Source organism: Numida meleagris, chromosome 4, assembly GCF_002078875.1.
Source record: "Numida meleagris isolate 19003 breed g44 Domestic line chromosome 4, NumMel1.0, whole genome shotgun sequence".
Lineage (NCBI taxonomy): Eukaryota > Metazoa > Chordata > Aves > Galliformes > Numididae > Numida > Numida meleagris.
In genome coordinates, this window is record NC_034412.1 from 71,280,395 (window position 1) to 71,299,272 (window position 18,878).

At 40.9% G+C, this 18,878-nt stretch overlaps 1 protein-coding gene across 1 annotated transcript in view; it reads right to left on the reverse strand.

Moving 5' to 3' along the window:
* KIT (KIT proto-oncogene receptor tyrosine kinase) overlaps positions 2,150-18,878 on the reverse strand; it is a 53,009-nt gene continuing 36,280 nt past the window's right edge. Inside the window, exons 9-21 of the mRNA XM_021396396.1 lie at positions 18,311-18,504; positions 17,157-17,263; positions 16,938-17,064; positions 16,574-16,678; positions 16,380-16,490; positions 14,547-14,697; positions 12,695-12,783; positions 12,235-12,362; positions 9,185-9,307; positions 6,920-7,031; positions 6,724-6,823; positions 5,989-6,094; positions 2,150-4,913 (exon numbers count right to left, since the gene is read on the reverse strand). Of these exons, the coding sequence (XP_021252071.1) occupies positions 4,788-4,913; positions 5,989-6,094; positions 6,724-6,823; positions 6,920-7,031; positions 9,185-9,307; positions 12,235-12,362; positions 12,695-12,783; positions 14,547-14,697; positions 16,380-16,490; positions 16,574-16,678; positions 16,938-17,064; positions 17,157-17,263; positions 18,311-18,504 (1,579 nt within the window). The 3' untranslated portion in view covers positions 2,150-4,787. The remainder of the gene's footprint in view (positions 4,914-5,988; positions 6,095-6,723; positions 6,824-6,919; positions 7,032-9,184; positions 9,308-12,234; positions 12,363-12,694; positions 12,784-14,546; positions 14,698-16,379; positions 16,491-16,573; positions 16,679-16,937; positions 17,065-17,156; positions 17,264-18,310; positions 18,505-18,878) is intronic.

The window sequence follows — 18,878 nt, forward strand, 5'->3', positions numbered from 1 at the left end:
GAGTAGAATTAAGGATTCTGCTGTCCAACCTTTCGAGTGATTGCTGTGAATGTTTCCAGGATGTGACAGGTCATTCTCCAGTGACTTAGCTAGCAGCATCATATCTCCCTTTACAGACAATTCTCCCAAAGATATATATGGGTTACTGGTGTGAAGGAGAACCAGAAAAAAAAATCTTGAGTTTCACAATTATCAAAATTATCATTTGCAGCCTGACCCTCAGCCCCCTTCACTTAGCTAGCCCTTGACTATCATTCATCTGTCCTTCTGTTTCTCTTTCAGCATGGTTTTGCCAGTTTGTTCATAAATCCAGCACCACTTGCTGGCTTGCTTTCCCAGCCTAACTTCTACATTTGGCTGTCAGAGCCCACAAGCAGACAGCCTTCTATTTGCCTTATACATTCAGTTATGAGCAAGAATAACTTGATAGTTATTTCTGACTTGTGGGCTCAGGATGCATGGGTTTACTGAATTATTTCATTTTCAGAGCTCTGAAGTGTGAAATAGATTCCAGCCATAACTCGTCATGGATTCTTCATTATCTCAACTGCTTTTGCTAAACAAGGACTATATGTATTACATATAGTCAGCAACCAGTTACTATCACTCAGCTGTATCTGTCTCTAGTTTGGTGATTGCAGGACTGGTGGTGGAGATGCAGATAACATTGGTGAGAACCTCCATATATATTGTAGTGTCTCTGTGATCGTTATTCATCTCTCTCACAGATCATCCTATAACTATTTTCTTCTTGAGCTAGTAATGCGAATGGAAGAAGAGTCGCTCTCCAGTGTTCAGCATGAGTGGGATTTTGTTTTCCTCTTCTAGCCCAGTGAATGTTACAGCCAAGATTCCCTTGCTGATTGCAGAACCACAGAAAGGCTGAGACTGACAGGGACATCCAGGTCCATCTGGTCCCATCCCTGTTCAAGCAGGGACACCCAGAGCAGGTACCCAGGCCCATGCCCAGGTAGCTTTAGATCTCCAAGGAAGAGACTCCACAGCCTCCGGGCAGCCTGTGCAAGTACACCTTCGAAGTCAAAACGTTTCCTGATGTTCAGGGGGAACCTCCTGTGTTTCACTTTGTGCCTCTTGTCCTGACACCGGGCACTAGTGGGAAGAACCTGGCTACACTCCCTTCAGGCATTTGATGATCCATGCTGGTAACACAGTGCTGATTTTCTTTGTATCTGGGTACAATAATGCTTTGAAGGACAAATATAATACCTATTAAATACCTTCCTAATGTGCCTTTCTGTGTAAGCAATTGCTTAAAATTGGCACAGGAAAATAATACAGCAGGAAATAGTCTGTGTGACCATGAACAAGAACTGAGGCAGTGATCATTGCAAGCCTTGCAGTAAAAGAAAATGGAACATTTTTTTTTCAAAAAGCACAGCTGCTGTGTTCTAGGTTGCTTCAGAAAGAGAAACATTTCAGGAGAATGAAATTGATAACATGCTTACCCAATAAATACATAAAATAGCTCCTTGGAAGATGCTAAAGGAGAATTCATGAAATTTTTCTATCAATTCAGCAATGGGGATGTCTTGGTATGAATTCTACTTTGCTTGAACATGGGAACAGATAAGACAGGAGAAGCAATGGCTCAAATTCAGCCACAACCTTGCTAACTTCTGAAGCATTATTAAAAAAAATGATGTCAAAGGTGGTAGTGGTGAAGCTGGCACTCCTGGCTCCTGAGAACATTATTTTTTAATTTCCATAATTAGTTTTAACAAACAGAGCTAGGACCTGGTTGGGAAAAAATAAAAATAAAAAAAGAAAATTTAAAAGGGAAACTCTCAAGAAGTGGTGCTCTTCAAGGAGGTCTGCAGATAGAACAGAAATGTTTAGGGACCAAAACGGTTGAGGTCTGTCTCTCACAGGAGTTATCAGGGCTTTTCCTAACTGCTCTGCAATTAAATCAAATTATGTGCCAACTGTGCTGATGCAAAACATACACCAGCACAGGGCCAGGTCTGGACTCAAAGATTTCGGTACTGCAGTAACTAAAGCAGAGGGTATCCCTTTAAGAATATACTATTTGGCCCAGCAAGGGAAGCATTATGCTTCCTTTTTATGGCCTTTTTATGGCCTTCAAATCCAGACAATTCTAGGTATATAATGCAGTTGCCATTCATTTTTTCAGTTTAATTTGTCCAGTTCTGATTTCACTAAGACAGACATCACAAAATGCAGGTCATCAATTACATCGCCTACCACTGCAAAAACAACACAATACAATGGAACTGATTCATCAAAGAAGATGAATTAACAAAATAATATCTTCTCCGAGACACCGCGTATGGCTAGTCCAGTGCAGGAAGCGTGTGCAAAGTGTCTCCAACTTACAACTGTACTTTGAATAACGGAGATTTTTCAAGATGTTTTTGTTCATTTTTAAATAATATTATTCATGACATATAGACTGTATCAAGAGTCTATAGGATCAGTCTTCTAGTTGCAAATTTTTCCAGCATAAAGCTGTGTCCAAGTATCCAAGCATTTGTCCCATATACCCATATTACACAAGAACTTTCCTAATGAAAAACCATCAAGGTTTTCTGGCACACATTTGAAAAATATTTTAGAATACCCAATCTGACCTCTGTGTGGCCAGACATCAAGATTTTGCTTCAACTGAAGAATTTATTAAGACTTACATGAAAATATTCCATCTTAACATAGTACACATCGGTAGCATCTGAATACATATTTACAGATTTATTTGAACTCTTCTGAACTGCAATTCTACAACCGAGCAACATATCTATAAGTGTTTCATAAACTTTCAAACACTTACATATTTATACATATAGTTTTTGCATATATATATATAAAAATATTTTTGAAACTCAAGGACTGAGAATAGTCAAAAGGACATTATTGCTACATTTCCATATTTACAAAAACAATGCATAAAACCATTCAAACACTAAGCCATTGCAAAATAAGTTTCAACCTCCCCCCAAATTATAAAAATATAAATTTTAAGAAAGAAAAAACCCAAACTTTTTTCAGCTAAATGTCCATAAAGTACCAAGACATCTATGATTATAAAACTAGTTTGTCTACAGTTGCTCTGAAAGCCAACACACTACGAAAGAGCTTTTATAGCATTGAACTGAAAATGCTCAACAACAAGTATGCATAAGAGTGCCTCCAAACAACTGGCTAACTTTGGAAAGGTGCAACAGCCTAAGTAAGTTCAGTGCAAATGGCTACTTCTTGACTAACTCTGAAAGATGAATTCCTGTAACAATAAACCAAAAGCACAGGCATATAAAGAGTGCGGCATTCAACACTACCTAAAATGTACTACCAGTGTGTGTATTTACAATTGTCTTGCATTCTGGGCAGTTAGTTACACATTTAAAATGCATGTAAACTCAACCAAAATCCTGGTAAAATATAAGTTAGAGTGCTTAAGTGCAATGTAAATAAATAGGTACTTAATTAGTACTCTCTGTCTGAAAAATGCTTCTCTCAATGCATTTACTAATTTAAAGGTGACAGAAACAAAAGGGAAAAAAAGAACCAACAGTGTTTCCAACCGGAAGAAAAGGAGTTATAAGATACTTAAGCACAATCCCAGGCCCAACAGAAACTGACCCCACAGCCTCATATGTGCCACCAAACAAGACCGAAGGTATACATTGTTCTATACTGTTTAAAAATTTGGCGCTTCCCAGTTAAGATCTTTTTTGTTAGGATATCAGCACCACTATAGAGATAGAAAGATGAAATGACTTGTGGGGGGAATAGCCCTTTCCTGTCAGCATTATCCAAGCCGGCCAGTGGGAAATATTCACCTGCATATCACAAGATAAGCAAAGGGCCCTCAGGACAGAATTTTTTGCTTCTGCTCCTGCCAAGATAAGATGTCTCGTTAAACGGCCTCTGCTCCTCTGACGCTCCATTTACTATAAGCAAAACTCCTCCTGTCGTTTGACCAGCTCAGCAGGGCGCACCTATCTTTGGTGAACACTTTTGGAGATGGTTCTTAGCAAACCAAGCACCTCATCCCTGCGGCTCTGACTGCAGGGGATGCTCTGTGGTGGGATGCCAGTGGGATGTGGTGCAGGTACCCACAGAAACCTACTGACTGGTCTGCACAGCTGACAGCCCAGGTAGGAAATAAAGACCGAGGTCTTTCCCTTCCAGGTCTGCTTCATGCCCCAGAGCCTCTGGAAGTTCTCTGATAGGCTGTCCGTGTCCCTCCCTTGGCTGCCCACCTCTTGCCCAGGGACTCACTGTCCCTCCTGGCCTCCAACCTGTGGTGTCTGCCAGGGAAAGCCTCTCAGGTGTGGCTGGATATGGAAAGGGGTTTGCAAAGCACTTTGCTTTATATCTGTTTATTTCTTAAATTCAACAAAACAAGATTAACTAGAAAATGACTACATGCTTTCCAGGCATGGATCCAGAGGAGGACTGCTGCAGATTTGGTTTGATCTGTAGTCATCTCATTCAACACCCTGGCCCAGGGGTTCTTTTGTGTTTTTTGTTGTTTTTCTTCTTCTTCAGATCTGGCTCTTTACTGCAAATACACACAATATAGCAAAATATATACAGCTTCAGTTAACATTGCAATGATGCCTGTAACCGTGCTCAGCACATTAAGTTTATGTGTAACAGTGTGTGGTAAAGGACAGTATTACAACAACGTTTCAGCTACACAGTGGTAGTAGTGAGTAAAAGTAAAAGAAATAGAAGTCCTCCCTCTCTCACCCCCTACACAATAGAAACAGTAAGTACAGCTGGGCTCCTCTTCTTCCAGATGCCACTCAAACATCTTCGCGTACCAGGAGGGGCTGAGTAGATGAAGCGCTGCTACCCACGGAGTTAATCCTCACCGAATGATCTGTAGCGTTGCCTTGACTGGAAGGCGGAGTGGAAAAGTTTGCATACACCTGCAGAAGTCAAACACTGCTGTCAATACCCTGCAGACGGCGCCATCCCTTCACACCTAAGTGAGCCATCTCCCACTCTGTGCTACCTGACATGAAGGGCACCCAAGTCAGGGACTTCTTTACAAACCTAAACACCTTGCTTCAACACATTGCATGCTCAGCAGCTCTTTTAAGAGTCAAGAATCTCATTCTCATTTACTAAAAACACTTCATCACTTCATCTTACAATTGCACACTAAATTTAAACTGAGCTTGAAAATACTGCTCCAATTATTACTAAAATGCCCCCAGAAACCTCTCTAATGTTTACTTCACATTCTTTGTTTTTGTTTTAATGATGCCTGCACCTGCTAAAAATATGCTACAGGATGCAATCGAACACCAGCAGCTTTCAGTTTCCTCTTTCTCAAATTGTCAGGAAGCCTTGTGCTCTACGCAAACACGACATCTAGAAGGTGAAAGGAAGCCTTATTTTTAAACCGGATCTTAAACTTGCTTTTAAAAAACTCAGTTACACACAGTGTTATTGTGAGAAAAAATCCAAGTCTGATGGATCCACTTTCTCTTTGAACTCTTTTGTCCAGTTACCCTCTGGACAGGCTTTTACTAGGGAATGGTGGAAAGAATAGAGAATATACACTTGATCACAGCATACCTCCAAGGTTAAATAAATAGAGCTAGATGAAGTAAGTGGCAAGAGGGAGAAGGACACCAAAAGTTCGACCTCTTCCTCCAGAAAGCTTTTCTAACTAAAGCTAAGTACACTTAATGTCTGAGATTCTTCCCAGACTAAGAGAATTTTTTTTCATAGTTAAGACGAATCTAGGCAGTACCACTGTGTTCTGTAACATCAAAATTTTTCAGGTTTACGAGAAACACCAACCATGCAAAGAGCCTTGTCTAGCTGGTCCTTCCTATCACCTACATCCACACTTACCATGCAAAGATGCATAAATGATACTGGATACTGGAAAATTAATGGAGGATCTTTGCTCCTCCCAGCTCTGGTCTAACATTTTACGTGACACTGCTTTGATTCTAAAGAACGGCTGACCCATATGGAGCCCAAACTTACCCGGGGGGCATTATCTGAAAGCTGCTGCTCTATCAGCTGCACGATCTGTTTGAATGTGGGTCTCTGCAAGGGATCAGCATCCCAGCAACTCTTCATTATGTCATACCTGCAAAGATACCGCAATTAAGTACTGCCGAGGAGGACAGCCAGAGAGCTTTTATCCCACCTGCATTATTATTTGACAGAAAAACGTGACCCAATTGCACAGCTTAGCTTTCTTAAATGAGTTTTAAGAAAAGAATAGTACTGCGAACAGCCGTGCTTGTGACAACAAAGGACTCGGTGCTAATGAGAGTCTCTGGACATAAGTTTTCTTTGACAGCTTGCTAAGTGCCAAGCCATTTCCAACATAGAGAACTGGAGACGGATCAGGACTAAGATAAGCAGCCAGTCTCCTTGCTGTCGGGAAGCACAGCACAAATGTACAGCCTGGTAATACATCTCACTGACTGCTTTATCAGAATTAAAAATGTGTAATATGTGCTGCAATCTGTCAATAATTTATTTACATGGAGCATATACCATGACAAAGTGATCAGATTATACAAGGCACGAGTGTGTTACACTGCTTTTAACAACAACGGCATCTGCTACACTAGTTAGATTTGTTATTTAAGATTTGAAGAGAATTTTTAAAAGAGAATGGGTGAATTCAAAATGTCTTCATGTGAATGTAGAAGCTTCCCTTCCTTTGCCTTTTTGCTTATGTCTGGTAAGGAGGGGTTGCTCACTTACATTTCAGGGGGTGAGCACTCGGGGCTGAACATCCGGTATCCCTCCTTGATCATTTTATAGAACTTGGAGTCCACAGGCATTCCTGGGTAAGGGCTGCTTCCTGTTGAGAGAACAGGTGAGATATGAGGTTTCTGCGGATGGAGTAAAGCCAAGGTGAAACAAAACCCCCAAAAGTACAGATTTTGATGGATCTTACCTAAAGAGAAGAGTTCCCAAAGCAATATTCCATAAGACCAGACATCGCTCTCGAAGGTGTAAACACAGTTGAAAATACTTTCAGGTGCCATCCACTTCACAGGGAGACGAGCCTGGAGAGGGAAAAAGGATTAAACTAAGACAATGGGCAACACAGAATCAACCTTTTAAACCTATTGTGTACTTTCAATACATGCTAAATCAATAGAAAGATCCAACCAAAGACGAAAATCCCTGCATTTCAGAGTCTCCATGTGCTGCACTGATACTGATTCATCTCTCTATGGGTCTACCAAATTTGTGCAGTTCCTCGTATTCTGATTTTTTGTGTACTGTGTGAATCCCTCTGGTTTACAAGGGATGGCAGGAAGTGACAGCAGAATAATCTACGTGCATGTGGCATAGTTCCTTATGCAAACACACAAGCCTTCTGTAGCCTGACTACCATCCCCAAGATGCTTCAAAGCTTTAGTCAACAGTTAACACATCTGCTTTAGCTCCTCAGTGAAAATTCGCATGAAATATATACTGACATTTTTTACATGTTTGTGTGGGAACAGACACAAACTGTCTTTCCTCTCTCTGCTTTGCCTGTGGGAGCCAGCCAGGCTTCTGCCCTAAACGTTTGCCCTGCCTCAATTGCCTTCCTCTGCGTTAAGATCAGGCCAGCTGCACCCAGACGCATCCCACAGCCACTGCTTCTTCTGCCCAGGCAGATGCAGCCTATCCTCCTCTGACCCTTTCAGGCTAAGTAAAATCCTGTTGTCAGATGACTCAGAAAACTTAAAGTGTAGCCTAGACGCGTAAAACTTAATTACTTACTGCCCGCTTCCCTCCTAAGCTGCTGGTCTGCACCTCCCACTCTGAGCAGCCTTGGCTGATCAAGTAGCTCTTGGTCTGACCCAGAGCCCAAAAGCAGATTTCTTACACTAAATGCCACTCCGTATTCTGCCAGGACAGCCACTCCTGAATTCTTTGGGCTCTAATAGTTCCCTAACCTCAACCTTCAGGCACCCAGCAGCTTGTACAAACATTGTTTTTTAATACAACAAATAAAGCCTTCTCTCCTGGAGCCTACAACAGGGATGCTGGAGGTACCCAGGACATCAGAGGACTGCAGGGTGAGATCAGAACAGCAGAGATACTCTAGACACCTGAGGTGCCAGGAACTGAGAGGCTAACCAAGCAAGAAATACTCAGGTGGAATTTCCTTTCTTCATCAGTGTGCTGAAAGCCTGGCTGGGCATGCGTCATGTCCTTAACAGGTGAGGGAGTCCTGAGTGCTGAGCAGCCAGCTGGGGCAGGGAGGACCTTCTTCTGTTTGAAAAATGGTGCAAGTGAAAGATGTGTGTACCCTGAAGGCAGTGGACGGCTGCATGTATCTGACACAGACTTAAAACATTCATCCGGGCAGCAAAAATCAGTTTGAGATGCAAAAGGTCTGTACTTCATAGCACAATTCTCCAGTTTCAGTCACAGACAGACTAGATTTTCTTTTGTAGCAAGGCTCATTTTACTACTCTAGGACTTTAAGGGGGACTTCAAGTTTCGCCAATGCAATCTGCATTGCTTCAAAGTGTCTTTGTACCTCTGCGGAGGCCAGGCAGGTACTAATGTAATGGGTACTCTTCTGCATAGGAGGTTTTAAACATTTTTCATTTGTTGTCTTGTTCCAATCCTGTTAAAGGGTTTGACCTATAGCTGCGAATTAAAGCTGTATTTTTTACCTGCATGAGGCTAGTATCTGTGTATGAAATCAGAGAAAACGAAGGCTTTTTTGCCTCCCACTGTGCTCTAATCAGTAAATTCAGACTTTATAATCCAGTCTCTGAGTCATGTTTTATAGCAAAAATCAGGATGCAAACCTGGATTATTTAGATATTTCAGTAATGTACGAACATAGCAAAAGTTGCAAAATAATTATTTTTAGGACTGGCCTACCAGAATACTGCAATGGTAAGGCCTGCAGTTACTAACAGAACTTTAGCATACATGATCACATGTAACAGAAAGGTGGTGCATTTTTACTGATGCAGCAAAAACGTCTCCTCCCTCATAACACGTATTTGGTTGTTTTATCCAGGGTAACAACATATATATACCAGTATACAAATCTCCATCAGCTATTGCCCCTTTTCACACTCCTGACCAGCACAAATCTACAGCAGAACTGGGAAATCCAGATCTCTGTACAAGAAAGAGATTCCTTGAAGTCAACAGGAACACCCCTAACTTAAACCAGGAGGATAAAGTACCATGTACTTACATTGCCTTTAACCACGTAATTTGAGTCATTCCTTATATCTCTTGCCAGGCCAAAGTCACAGATTTTTGTTATGCGACCATGAGTGAGAAGAATATTTCTTGCTGCCAGATCCCTATGAATGCACTAAATAATAAACAGACAAACAAAGTTATTTCTTAATATCTATAACAGCCTGTTGCTTGGTTACATGCTTTCTTAGCATAAACTTACTACATTATGCGTTTTGTGGTGAGCTGAAAGTCATAATGAAACCATGTGCTAATAAGCTTGCTCAGGTGACTAAAAATTCTGTTGAGTAATTTTACTATACTGACACTGACCACACAGTTACGGTATTCTATGCATTTATTTTAGAAAAGACCACTTGCACTCACTTTAAATTTCCAGCAATTAATGCTAAATTTTAACACACTTGTACTACACCAGGAACAGATTTTTTTTCTCCAACTTTTTATCAGAAAGTCATTGGCCTGTTTCCTAACACAGGATGAGGAAGGAGAAAATGTGCTTTGTCTCTGAAATCATCTTTTATAAAGAAGCCATTGGGACTGAGGGGAAAGCGCTGAAAATGGTGAAAATTATGGTAACAGTTTCAAGTTAGAAATCTGAATCCTGCTTCAAACATACTCCTTCAGAAAATGTAAGGTATTAAGTACCTAGGAGGGTTTTATGAGCAGGCCTAAATATTTGAAAATGGTGGCAATCTTCTCGTCAGAATCTTTCTAGAAACAGCCACATGTTCAATGACCTTGCTAGGTTATGTTCCAGCACTCATTTGAGTGTGTGTGTGTTTGTAGCTGCAGCTCCAGAGGGCTGGCTGAGTTTTCCAGCAGTTGTGTTTTCTTTATATGTAGCCAGAGCCCATCTGTATTTGCTAGAGATCTGAGGTATTTCTCTAATGAAATAATCTCTTTTTCCATCTAGAAAGGACAGTGCTAAGCTCCTGCTGTGCTGACAGTACACAATCCGCAGGCACAGCTACCTAAAAAATAGCTGAAGATGGTTCAATTTTTCTCTGCATTTTTTTTCCTTGAAATATAAAACTTGTGGAAGCCCCTACAAAAAAAAAAAATATGTATCAGGAGAGTTAAAAAAATCATACCCACAAAACAGTAACTGCAGGTCACATAAGCAACTAAGTCTCTGTCCCCCTGGTATGCTTAATATGAGGAACTAAGTTTAAGGACAATTACTGTCCTAAGGGATTCTCATCCACATCCCCATCCAGTATCTTCACTTTGCATATGTAAAACAGAGAGAGCAACTGCACTGAAGCAGCGAAGTGCAGAAATGGCCAAACATCCAGCTTCTCTGCCTTCTTCCTCCCAAAGCAGTGCAACTGGCATTGAATAAAGGCTTTGTCCATTGGAGGAGGAACTGTCTTGTGATCAAGGCATCGTGTGCTCGATAAGAGACTTATAACCCCAGGACAGACTCCTATCCCCACTCCCTCACAAAGGCACTTTTATGCATCTGAGCCTCGATACACAATCGAGTTGCAGAAGAAAGCTGTGTGCACTCCATGATGCTAGGCTTTGAGGACCACCATCCCTGAGGGCACGAGGCAATGTGAAGCATTTTACCCATCAGCCCAAGCTACTCTGCACTCCCTAGCTGAAGCTAAGAGCCTGTATGCACACAATCATAAAATGGTTTGGGTTCAAAGGGACCTTAAAGTCCATCCAGTTCCAATGCCCTGCTGTGGGCAGGGTTGCCACCCATCCAACCAGGCTGCCTATGGCCCCAACCAACCTGGCCACCAATGACCAAAGAAGACCAAGTGCAGGAACCCTGTCAGCACACAGTAACTTAATTCTGCAACAAAGTCAGTAACTCTGCACTGCCAATCAGATACTGTGTGTTACTTCCCAAGATCACGGGGCTGTGGTGTTACATTCATTACTGCCTCTGCTACTCAATACTACAGTGCCTGTTTGTATCAATGGAAAAAAATATAACAAAAACCATCACTGGAAATGAGACACAGCAAATCCTGCGGCTATTCTGCAGGAAAATAAGATGAGATAAAGAATATGTGTCCTGAACAGTGCAGGATGCAGCAGTCTGGTAAAGACCATTAAAATCTGTAATATAATGTGTTTGTCTATTGGGACTTTTCTGAAGCTGGCAATAGATTGGAAACAACAACAACAAAACAACAGCAAAGAGTTTGAAGGAAGAAACAAGGGGGAAAAAAAGGAAGTGCAATTTTTAACGTGAACTTGGTGTGGATCAGAATGAGAGCCACATTTCCCAGTATCAACGCGGAATCACAGCATTACCTTAAATTGCTCAAGCATTAGGTTTTTTGTACATTATCCAAGGTGCATCTGTACAACCCTGTCACAATGTTGATACGGTTAGTAATATTTTAAAAGTAAAATGTAGGAAATACTGTAGGAAGATCATATCATGAATCACTGTGTTCTTTACCAGATCCTTTCTGTTAGTCAGTACCTCTTTAAAGAACCCAGAAAGTGTCTGCTATATTCCCTGTAGTCAAAGAAAATCCTCTGTGGGTCTGTAGGCTGATTCTATATTTTCAGAAAATTAAAAAACAAGATGTACTGTGTACATTAAGTCATTATGCTAAAAACAACCAGCACACAGTGTGATAACTCCCTTGTTTAAGGCAGTGTGAGAAGTAACAAGTGCAGCTTTGTTGAAAACTGTACAGACACTCAAGGCACTTTTAAGCAAACAGATAGCTTTTCAGCTGTCTTCTCACTGTTTTTCAGTTTGTAAACTCTCCAGCAGTGTAGAGAATAAATCTTAAAGTCTTAAGATTTAATTGCTTTTGAAGATGTCCACATGTTAGGTTTTTCTGGTTCTGCCACGCATTCCTTCCAATTGCCATACAGCAGAGAAGCCTGAAAAAAATAGCTGCTCAAGGTTCCCATGGGCTTCAGTGTCCCCAAAGTCATCAGGAGTTCTTATGAAACTATCTGTGTGCTCCAGAAAGTGAAGGGCTTTAGATTAAGCCCCCAGGAAGCACCTCCCAGGATTGGAAGGGTTTGTTTGCTACCTCCTATCATAAGAAAAGAACTTACGTTTTTAGAGGCAAGGAAGCTCATGCCCTTTGCCACCTGGTAAGAGAAGCTTAATAGATCTTCAACATCTAGAGCAAGTTCATCATCTTCCAACATGGAGAGGGTAACATCCTGATCGGTATAGGATCCTATGCAATATAAACACCAACAGCTTTTGAGTGGACCAAGTATCATCATTTAGAAACTGATTTGTCTTACATTAAACTAATCAGCCATTTGAGAAAGTACTAGACTAGAGCCACATAAATATGCCATTGCCAAAAAACAAAATATAATCCTTACGCTCCAATTAAGTGTGGAAAAATAGATGATACTGTAATCTACCATATTCTTTTTTAAGCCTTCTCATACCATTTCATGAGTTTTCGTTGTCCCCATCCACAAGAAAGTTCCATGTGAAAATATCCATAAAGCCTTCCTCTCTACACTCCCAGAAGAAAACTATCATCACTATACTCACCAGATTTCGCTGGCCTTTTTTTATCAGCTTTTGGGGGAACTGCATATGACACTCCTGGTTTCATGTCCATGTACTCATTGACAGCATCCCTGCAGAGGGAGCAGATGAAATGAAACATAATTTAGGGAAAAAAGATCTCAAAAGCCATCCAAACAAAAAGCTGATGTTATACCAGCCTTCCGAATATAATGTTTTACAAATGATTGGAGAATCATGGGCATGTAACAAAGATGAGAAAATGCTTGTACAGAAAGAGAGGTTTATCAGTATAGTTAACAAAACACCTCAAAGTTAGGAGTTTGGCTCAGGAAAGCAAACAAAATCTTTTGTATGTATACTGTTCATATAGCCTTCAGTCTATAAATGAACAACCAGATGTTTCACAGGACCTGTTAGGGCTTCCTTCTTCTGCTTAGGACAGCTTCTATCAGCATGTTTCAGCAAATGAGGTGGTAATTGAAATGCAGAAGATAAATGGTAAAAAATGTGAAGTTCAGATCTTTCTGAGTCCGAGAGGGGATTCATATGTATTTCAAAGAATCAGATGAGGCCTGGGACAGTTATCTGCTACATTTTTTAGATCTTCTTATTACTATATATAATTCAAACGTACGTATTTTCATACTATATGGCTTATACATACACAAGTATGCCCCTTTGGAACTGATGGATGCACATTAGCACAGTTCACTTCATTGCCATTAGAACTCATACGCATAGTCCTTCTTGATCCTCAAGTTTATGAACAATAAACGCAGCCACACAGCTAACATGGAAAGTAGCTATGAGATGACTAACAGCTTTAGTCACCACTAAACCACCAACACATCTGAAGCATTCAGCAGCTGCAATGTTGCAGTAAATACTAACAAAAGAATTTGGTAAATACCTTCTTGTTAATACCTCAGTTTACAAAACATGCTCAAGCAGCGAGATTCCTGCACTGAGAAGAGGACACACATCCTGTAGCAACTCATACCTGTGTGTTCATGGTCACTTTGACATCAATGCTCCAGGCAACACCAGCTATCCATACACTGTCACAAACAGCTTCACCAGCATTATGCCTAGCTGGAAGAAAGGACTTTAACACCTCCTGAGAGGCTTCCTGGCTCTTTTGTGCCTGCCAATCAAGAGCGATGGGCCCACTGGGGCAATGAATGGACTGAAAATAATGGATAGGTACTGCCACACCCACTGGCTGATAAATTAGGTGTCCCTCACTTTGCAAATGGAAGGAGTTAGCAGGAACGCTGCTTGGAAAGGTACTCAGAAAGAACTTAGGGTTGTATCTAAAACAGCAGAGCTAAAAATATACAGATGAAGTAACCGAAAAATAAAAGCACAAGAGCAATCTCTGAACAGTGACATGGGCTAGAGCACCACACAATCTAAAGGGCTACCAGTGGCAGCTCGCCTCTAACACTGGAGGACACTGTTTTGGTGGTAGAAAGTCATTTCTGAAGGCAGGAACTTGCAAGAACCCAGAATACTAACACCACAACACTGGGGGGATTGTTATTCAAGCTGCTAAATGAGCACTGCCAATGTTTAACAGTAATGATAAACACAAACAGATATGAAGATCAGAGCCAAGGAGCTGCATGAAATAACTACAGGAAATTTGACAAAGAAGTAAAACACAGAGTGTATACAACGAATTGAGCTCTGTTAGAATAAGCCACCCACTGTACAAATCATCTCTTTAACTAAATTGTTTCCTTACACAGCAAAGAACCTCAAAGGCCTGATGCATGAAAGGGTTCTCCCAATTTCTCATCCCTAATGAACCTCGACATCCCTTCCTTCCCAATCTCCTGAACACACACACACTTCAGCAGGTCACACTTACGCTGTGGGCTCTGCCTGGCGCAAAAGGTTCTCATAAACAGCTGCTTCTGTGTGCTCTTCGTGCTTTGGACAAATGAATGAATCTCGCTTCCGCCTCAGAAAATTCAAGAGATCACCATAGCAGCAATATTCTGTAATGACCAGCGTGGGCCCTGTAGATGTACATGAGGTTGAAAAAGCAGGTGGGCATTATTTCCAAAGCAGAAAACCTTACATAAAGATACCATTCAGCAAAGAACACAGACTGGTCTGTTAACAATCACACCACCTTACACTGACTAGATGTGAAAAGTAAAGACAAGCGACTCAGCTTCTTCCCTTTCACAGTAGCTATTGTCCAGCAAAAGCTGTGTCACTCCCAATTAATTTCCACCCTTCCCAATAGTATTTCATTGTACAAAAAAATTAAACAAATAAGTCTTTTTCTCTTTCTTCATGTGATAATGTTTCTGGCCAGACACATCTGTTTGATTTTGCTCACTTCCTGAAGGAAGTTATTTGTTCCAAACGTTCGAGTAATTCAGGCTTCAAACATTAATCCTTTTGATTCACTTCTGTTTACAGTAGAGCTTCACACTCCTTCAGTAATGTTTTGGAAATGATGTAGAGTGTTATATTCTGCAGTATAATAGGAAAAATCATTCAAATAGAACAGCCTGCTGAGATAGAAAACTACACTGCACAAGGTCTTAGAATATTAAAATGAAATCGGAAAGGAGAATCAAGTCATCTCCAGCACGGATGTTTATAGATCAAATATATGTTTTCTGAGTGAATGACTGCAGCTATGGCCCTTGAATGTGTAATCACGCTGCATGTTATTTCATCTGTAAGGTTATTCTGCACCACCACTTCTTAACCTCAGCAGTTTGTTTCCATTTTTCTGCAGTTAATAATTACAGCTTTTGTGATAGAGAATACGGCTTTTCTGGCGGGATTTGCTCCCAGACCCCACGCTCCTTCAGCTGTCAGAGATGCGCACTCAGGCCAGTGGCTCTGCTTTGCTGACTCCTTGAAACTGCTTCATCCTATTTTTAAATCATTCAAAGTGAAAGTAAGAAATATTTCACCTCTATCGAAAGCTATGAATTCTTACAAGCTCCTTTTCTTTGAAAAATGAAAAAAAAAAAAACTTAAAGAGCAAATATATGCGTAAGAAACAACACCAACTTTCATACTTGAAAGCATCTAAGTAAAAATACAGGACAGCATTACTATGTATCAGACACCGCAGCTGTTTGGTACCTTTTATTATATATGAAAATAAACTTTTTAAAGTTTCTTATTTTTACATTTATTTTTGAAGTTAATATTAAATACAAAATACTTGGGTTTACTTGGGAAATTCTTTTTCTCAGCTTTCTACTTTTCATACTTCGTGACTCTGGTGGTGCCCTAACAAATATATTTGCCATCCACACAGAGTGGAACACTGCACACATTAGGGCTGCTGACTGCACACCCTGGATACCAGCAAGTTCACATATCTCTTCTCATTCATGAGAAACAGAGTGGTGGAGAAAAAATACCTTAAGTCATATGTTTTGTAGTCTCTCAAAAAGAAAACATACAATGGCTCACAAGAAAGAGAATAACAACAACCTTCATTTTTAGCTGCAGCCACAGTGGTCTCATCGCTGCTTTTAGGATGAGCCTCAAACCTAGATTCAGTAATTCGCAGATGACAGTTGTGATGATCTGCAACCTGCCTAAGCAAGACATGTATTTAAGGTTTCTATACTTAGCAGCAATTAATTCTCCTTTGCAAGGTTATTTATTCCTTCCAACAATTAAAAAAAGAGCAGAAACAATCAATAATCTGCCAATACTGTACCTCCAATAGTGCAAGCTCCAAGTAGATTCACGATATTAATGTGGTTACCAAGGTAACTGAGAACTTTTAGCTCTGACATCAAGGCTTCTCTTTCAGTTAAATGGGCGCTTGCTGCAAGGCAAAATGCAATGCTCAGTAAATAGCACCTACCAGAAAGAAGTTAGAAAACTGGGCAGCAGATGACAGCCACTTACGTTTCAACATTTTCACTGCTACTGTCATAGCGGCATCAGATTTAAATAGGCCATAAGCAGTGGCTTCAACAACCTTTCCAAAAGCTCCAGCACCAAGGGTTTTACCTAATAAGGCAAAACAATACACGGTGTAGCAAATTGAAGCACTTCTTCAGGAAGGGATTGGAGTTTTGTTTCATGGTATTAGGGAAGCTTGTGTAGATACATCTGCTTGCTTTTTGTCCCAAGGTAAGTATGAGCAATTACCACTATTTGCATTCCTGCACAACACCTTCTTGATAAAACCCTGCTATGTTTGACCAAGGTCTCATATGAGACCTGAAGGTTTCACCTCACAGATGAAGTTAAATCAATATAAACTAACCAAAACTCAACCGGTTTCTAGGAAATTCCCATTTGTGATCATAAGGAAGTTGCGTTGGGTCTATGTAAACATAGTTGTTTCCATTTATTTCTTCAACAACTTTCCACTGGACTTCGTATTTGGGCTTCTAGAAAGGAAAGAGAACAGCTGTCACTTCTGAAGCTCCCCCAGGCAGCTCCCATTCTTTCCTAACTCGGCTAGAGGGGCTGTTGATTTTACCTGCAAATATATGTACACCAGGATCATGACAATGATGCACATCAGTCCAGCAGCGACCCCAAATGCAATTAGTAAAGGTGTGAAAAGGGTGTGGGTACGGATTTGCTCTAGAAAGAAGAAGAAAATCCTGGCTAAATACCAAAAAAGAAAAAATACACTAAAGACAATCAAGTGAAAAAGCTTTCCTCAAGTTTTCCTTGCGTAACATTGCTTGAGGTTTCCACTTTCCCAGAAGTGCTGAGTCCATCAGAGTCCATCTTAAGGATACTGTAGGACAGTATTGGCACAGAGTCTGCATTCTTTGCTTCCCTATAGCCTCAGCTTTGTCAGCTCAGGAGGCATGACACCGAGATCAGCTAATATGTGCTTACAGTCAAAGAAAGAAGCTTAGTTAAGGGACTTTTCCTAAATCCTAATTTCTCTTTTCTTCCCCCAAGAACAATCTCTACAACCCAGCCTTTGAAAGCAGAGGTTTCTACAGGATAGAGAAGGAATATGGCTCTACCCTGACTCTAGGTAATTTGTATGTTATATTTGGGTATTAGAGAAAAAATGCAGCAGCAGAACATGTGATTTTTCCAAAGCAAGCAGAGATTTACAAACATATTTTGAGTCATCTGTGTTCTAGTGCTTTATTTTTTTTTCTACAAACCCACCAATACTGCTACAAAACTCATAAGCACTTTTGCAGTATGTTACTTCTTTTACAAAAGCAGAGCCCTTATGCTCCAGTCAATGCTGGGACCACATTTTCCTGAAACGTGGTAAAAGCCAGACAAAAACGCAGTCTTATCTTGAAAGAGATTATGGCCTAGAGTCTAGGACCTAGACTGTCAAAACAAAGACGAGAAGAAAAAATGACAGAGAGAAGGCAGACCACTGCCATGCTGCAGGTGGTGTGCCCCCGGTCTAGATCACACTGCACAGGCAGAAGAAAACCAGCTAACTGGTTCTGCAGCTCTGAAGATGTTACCACAATATTAATTGAAAAAAGAAAGCAATGCTTTGACAAGCAGAACTTGTAACGTAATATATTATCATACATTCAGCCACACAACCATTAAAATTATTGTGGCAAAGGCAACACACTTAAAAGATGGATTCCTGTATGACAGCAAGAGCAGCGCAGCACCATCATTCACTCCAGACATTACCTTTAATAGCAAAGTTGAAGAAAGCAGAGCTCCTGTCACCATTGCTGGATGCCTCACAGCAGATGGTGCCAGTGCTCCTGAACATGCTGGCGTTAACAGTGCTCTCGACCAGGATCCGCTCAAAGGATGGCACCGATGAATTTGTGTAACTGACTTTCACGTCCATGGGGGATATCGTTGGTGAGTCAAAACACCTGGGAAGAACAATGTCATCAGTTACCTGCTGCAGTTCGCTCCCAGGAATGAAAGACAGGTCCTGATGGGAAGGCAGGCAGTCAAAGGCAGACCACCAAGAACTCAAACAACACGGCTCCACAATGAAACTCGGCTGAAGATCTTATACTAAAAGCTTAGCCCGCTCACAATGCCTCTTTATCTTACATGTAGTGGTTGAAATTGACAGAACAAGCCATACAGACACCCTGAGGACTGCACTTGCTGTTGGCTATGGGTACGTACTCTTAAGTCCACCATGGGTTTTGTAACCATTAAACCTGCATAGAGTCACAGAATCATAGAATGGTTTGGGTTGGAAGGGACCTTTAAGATCACCTCATTCCAACACCCC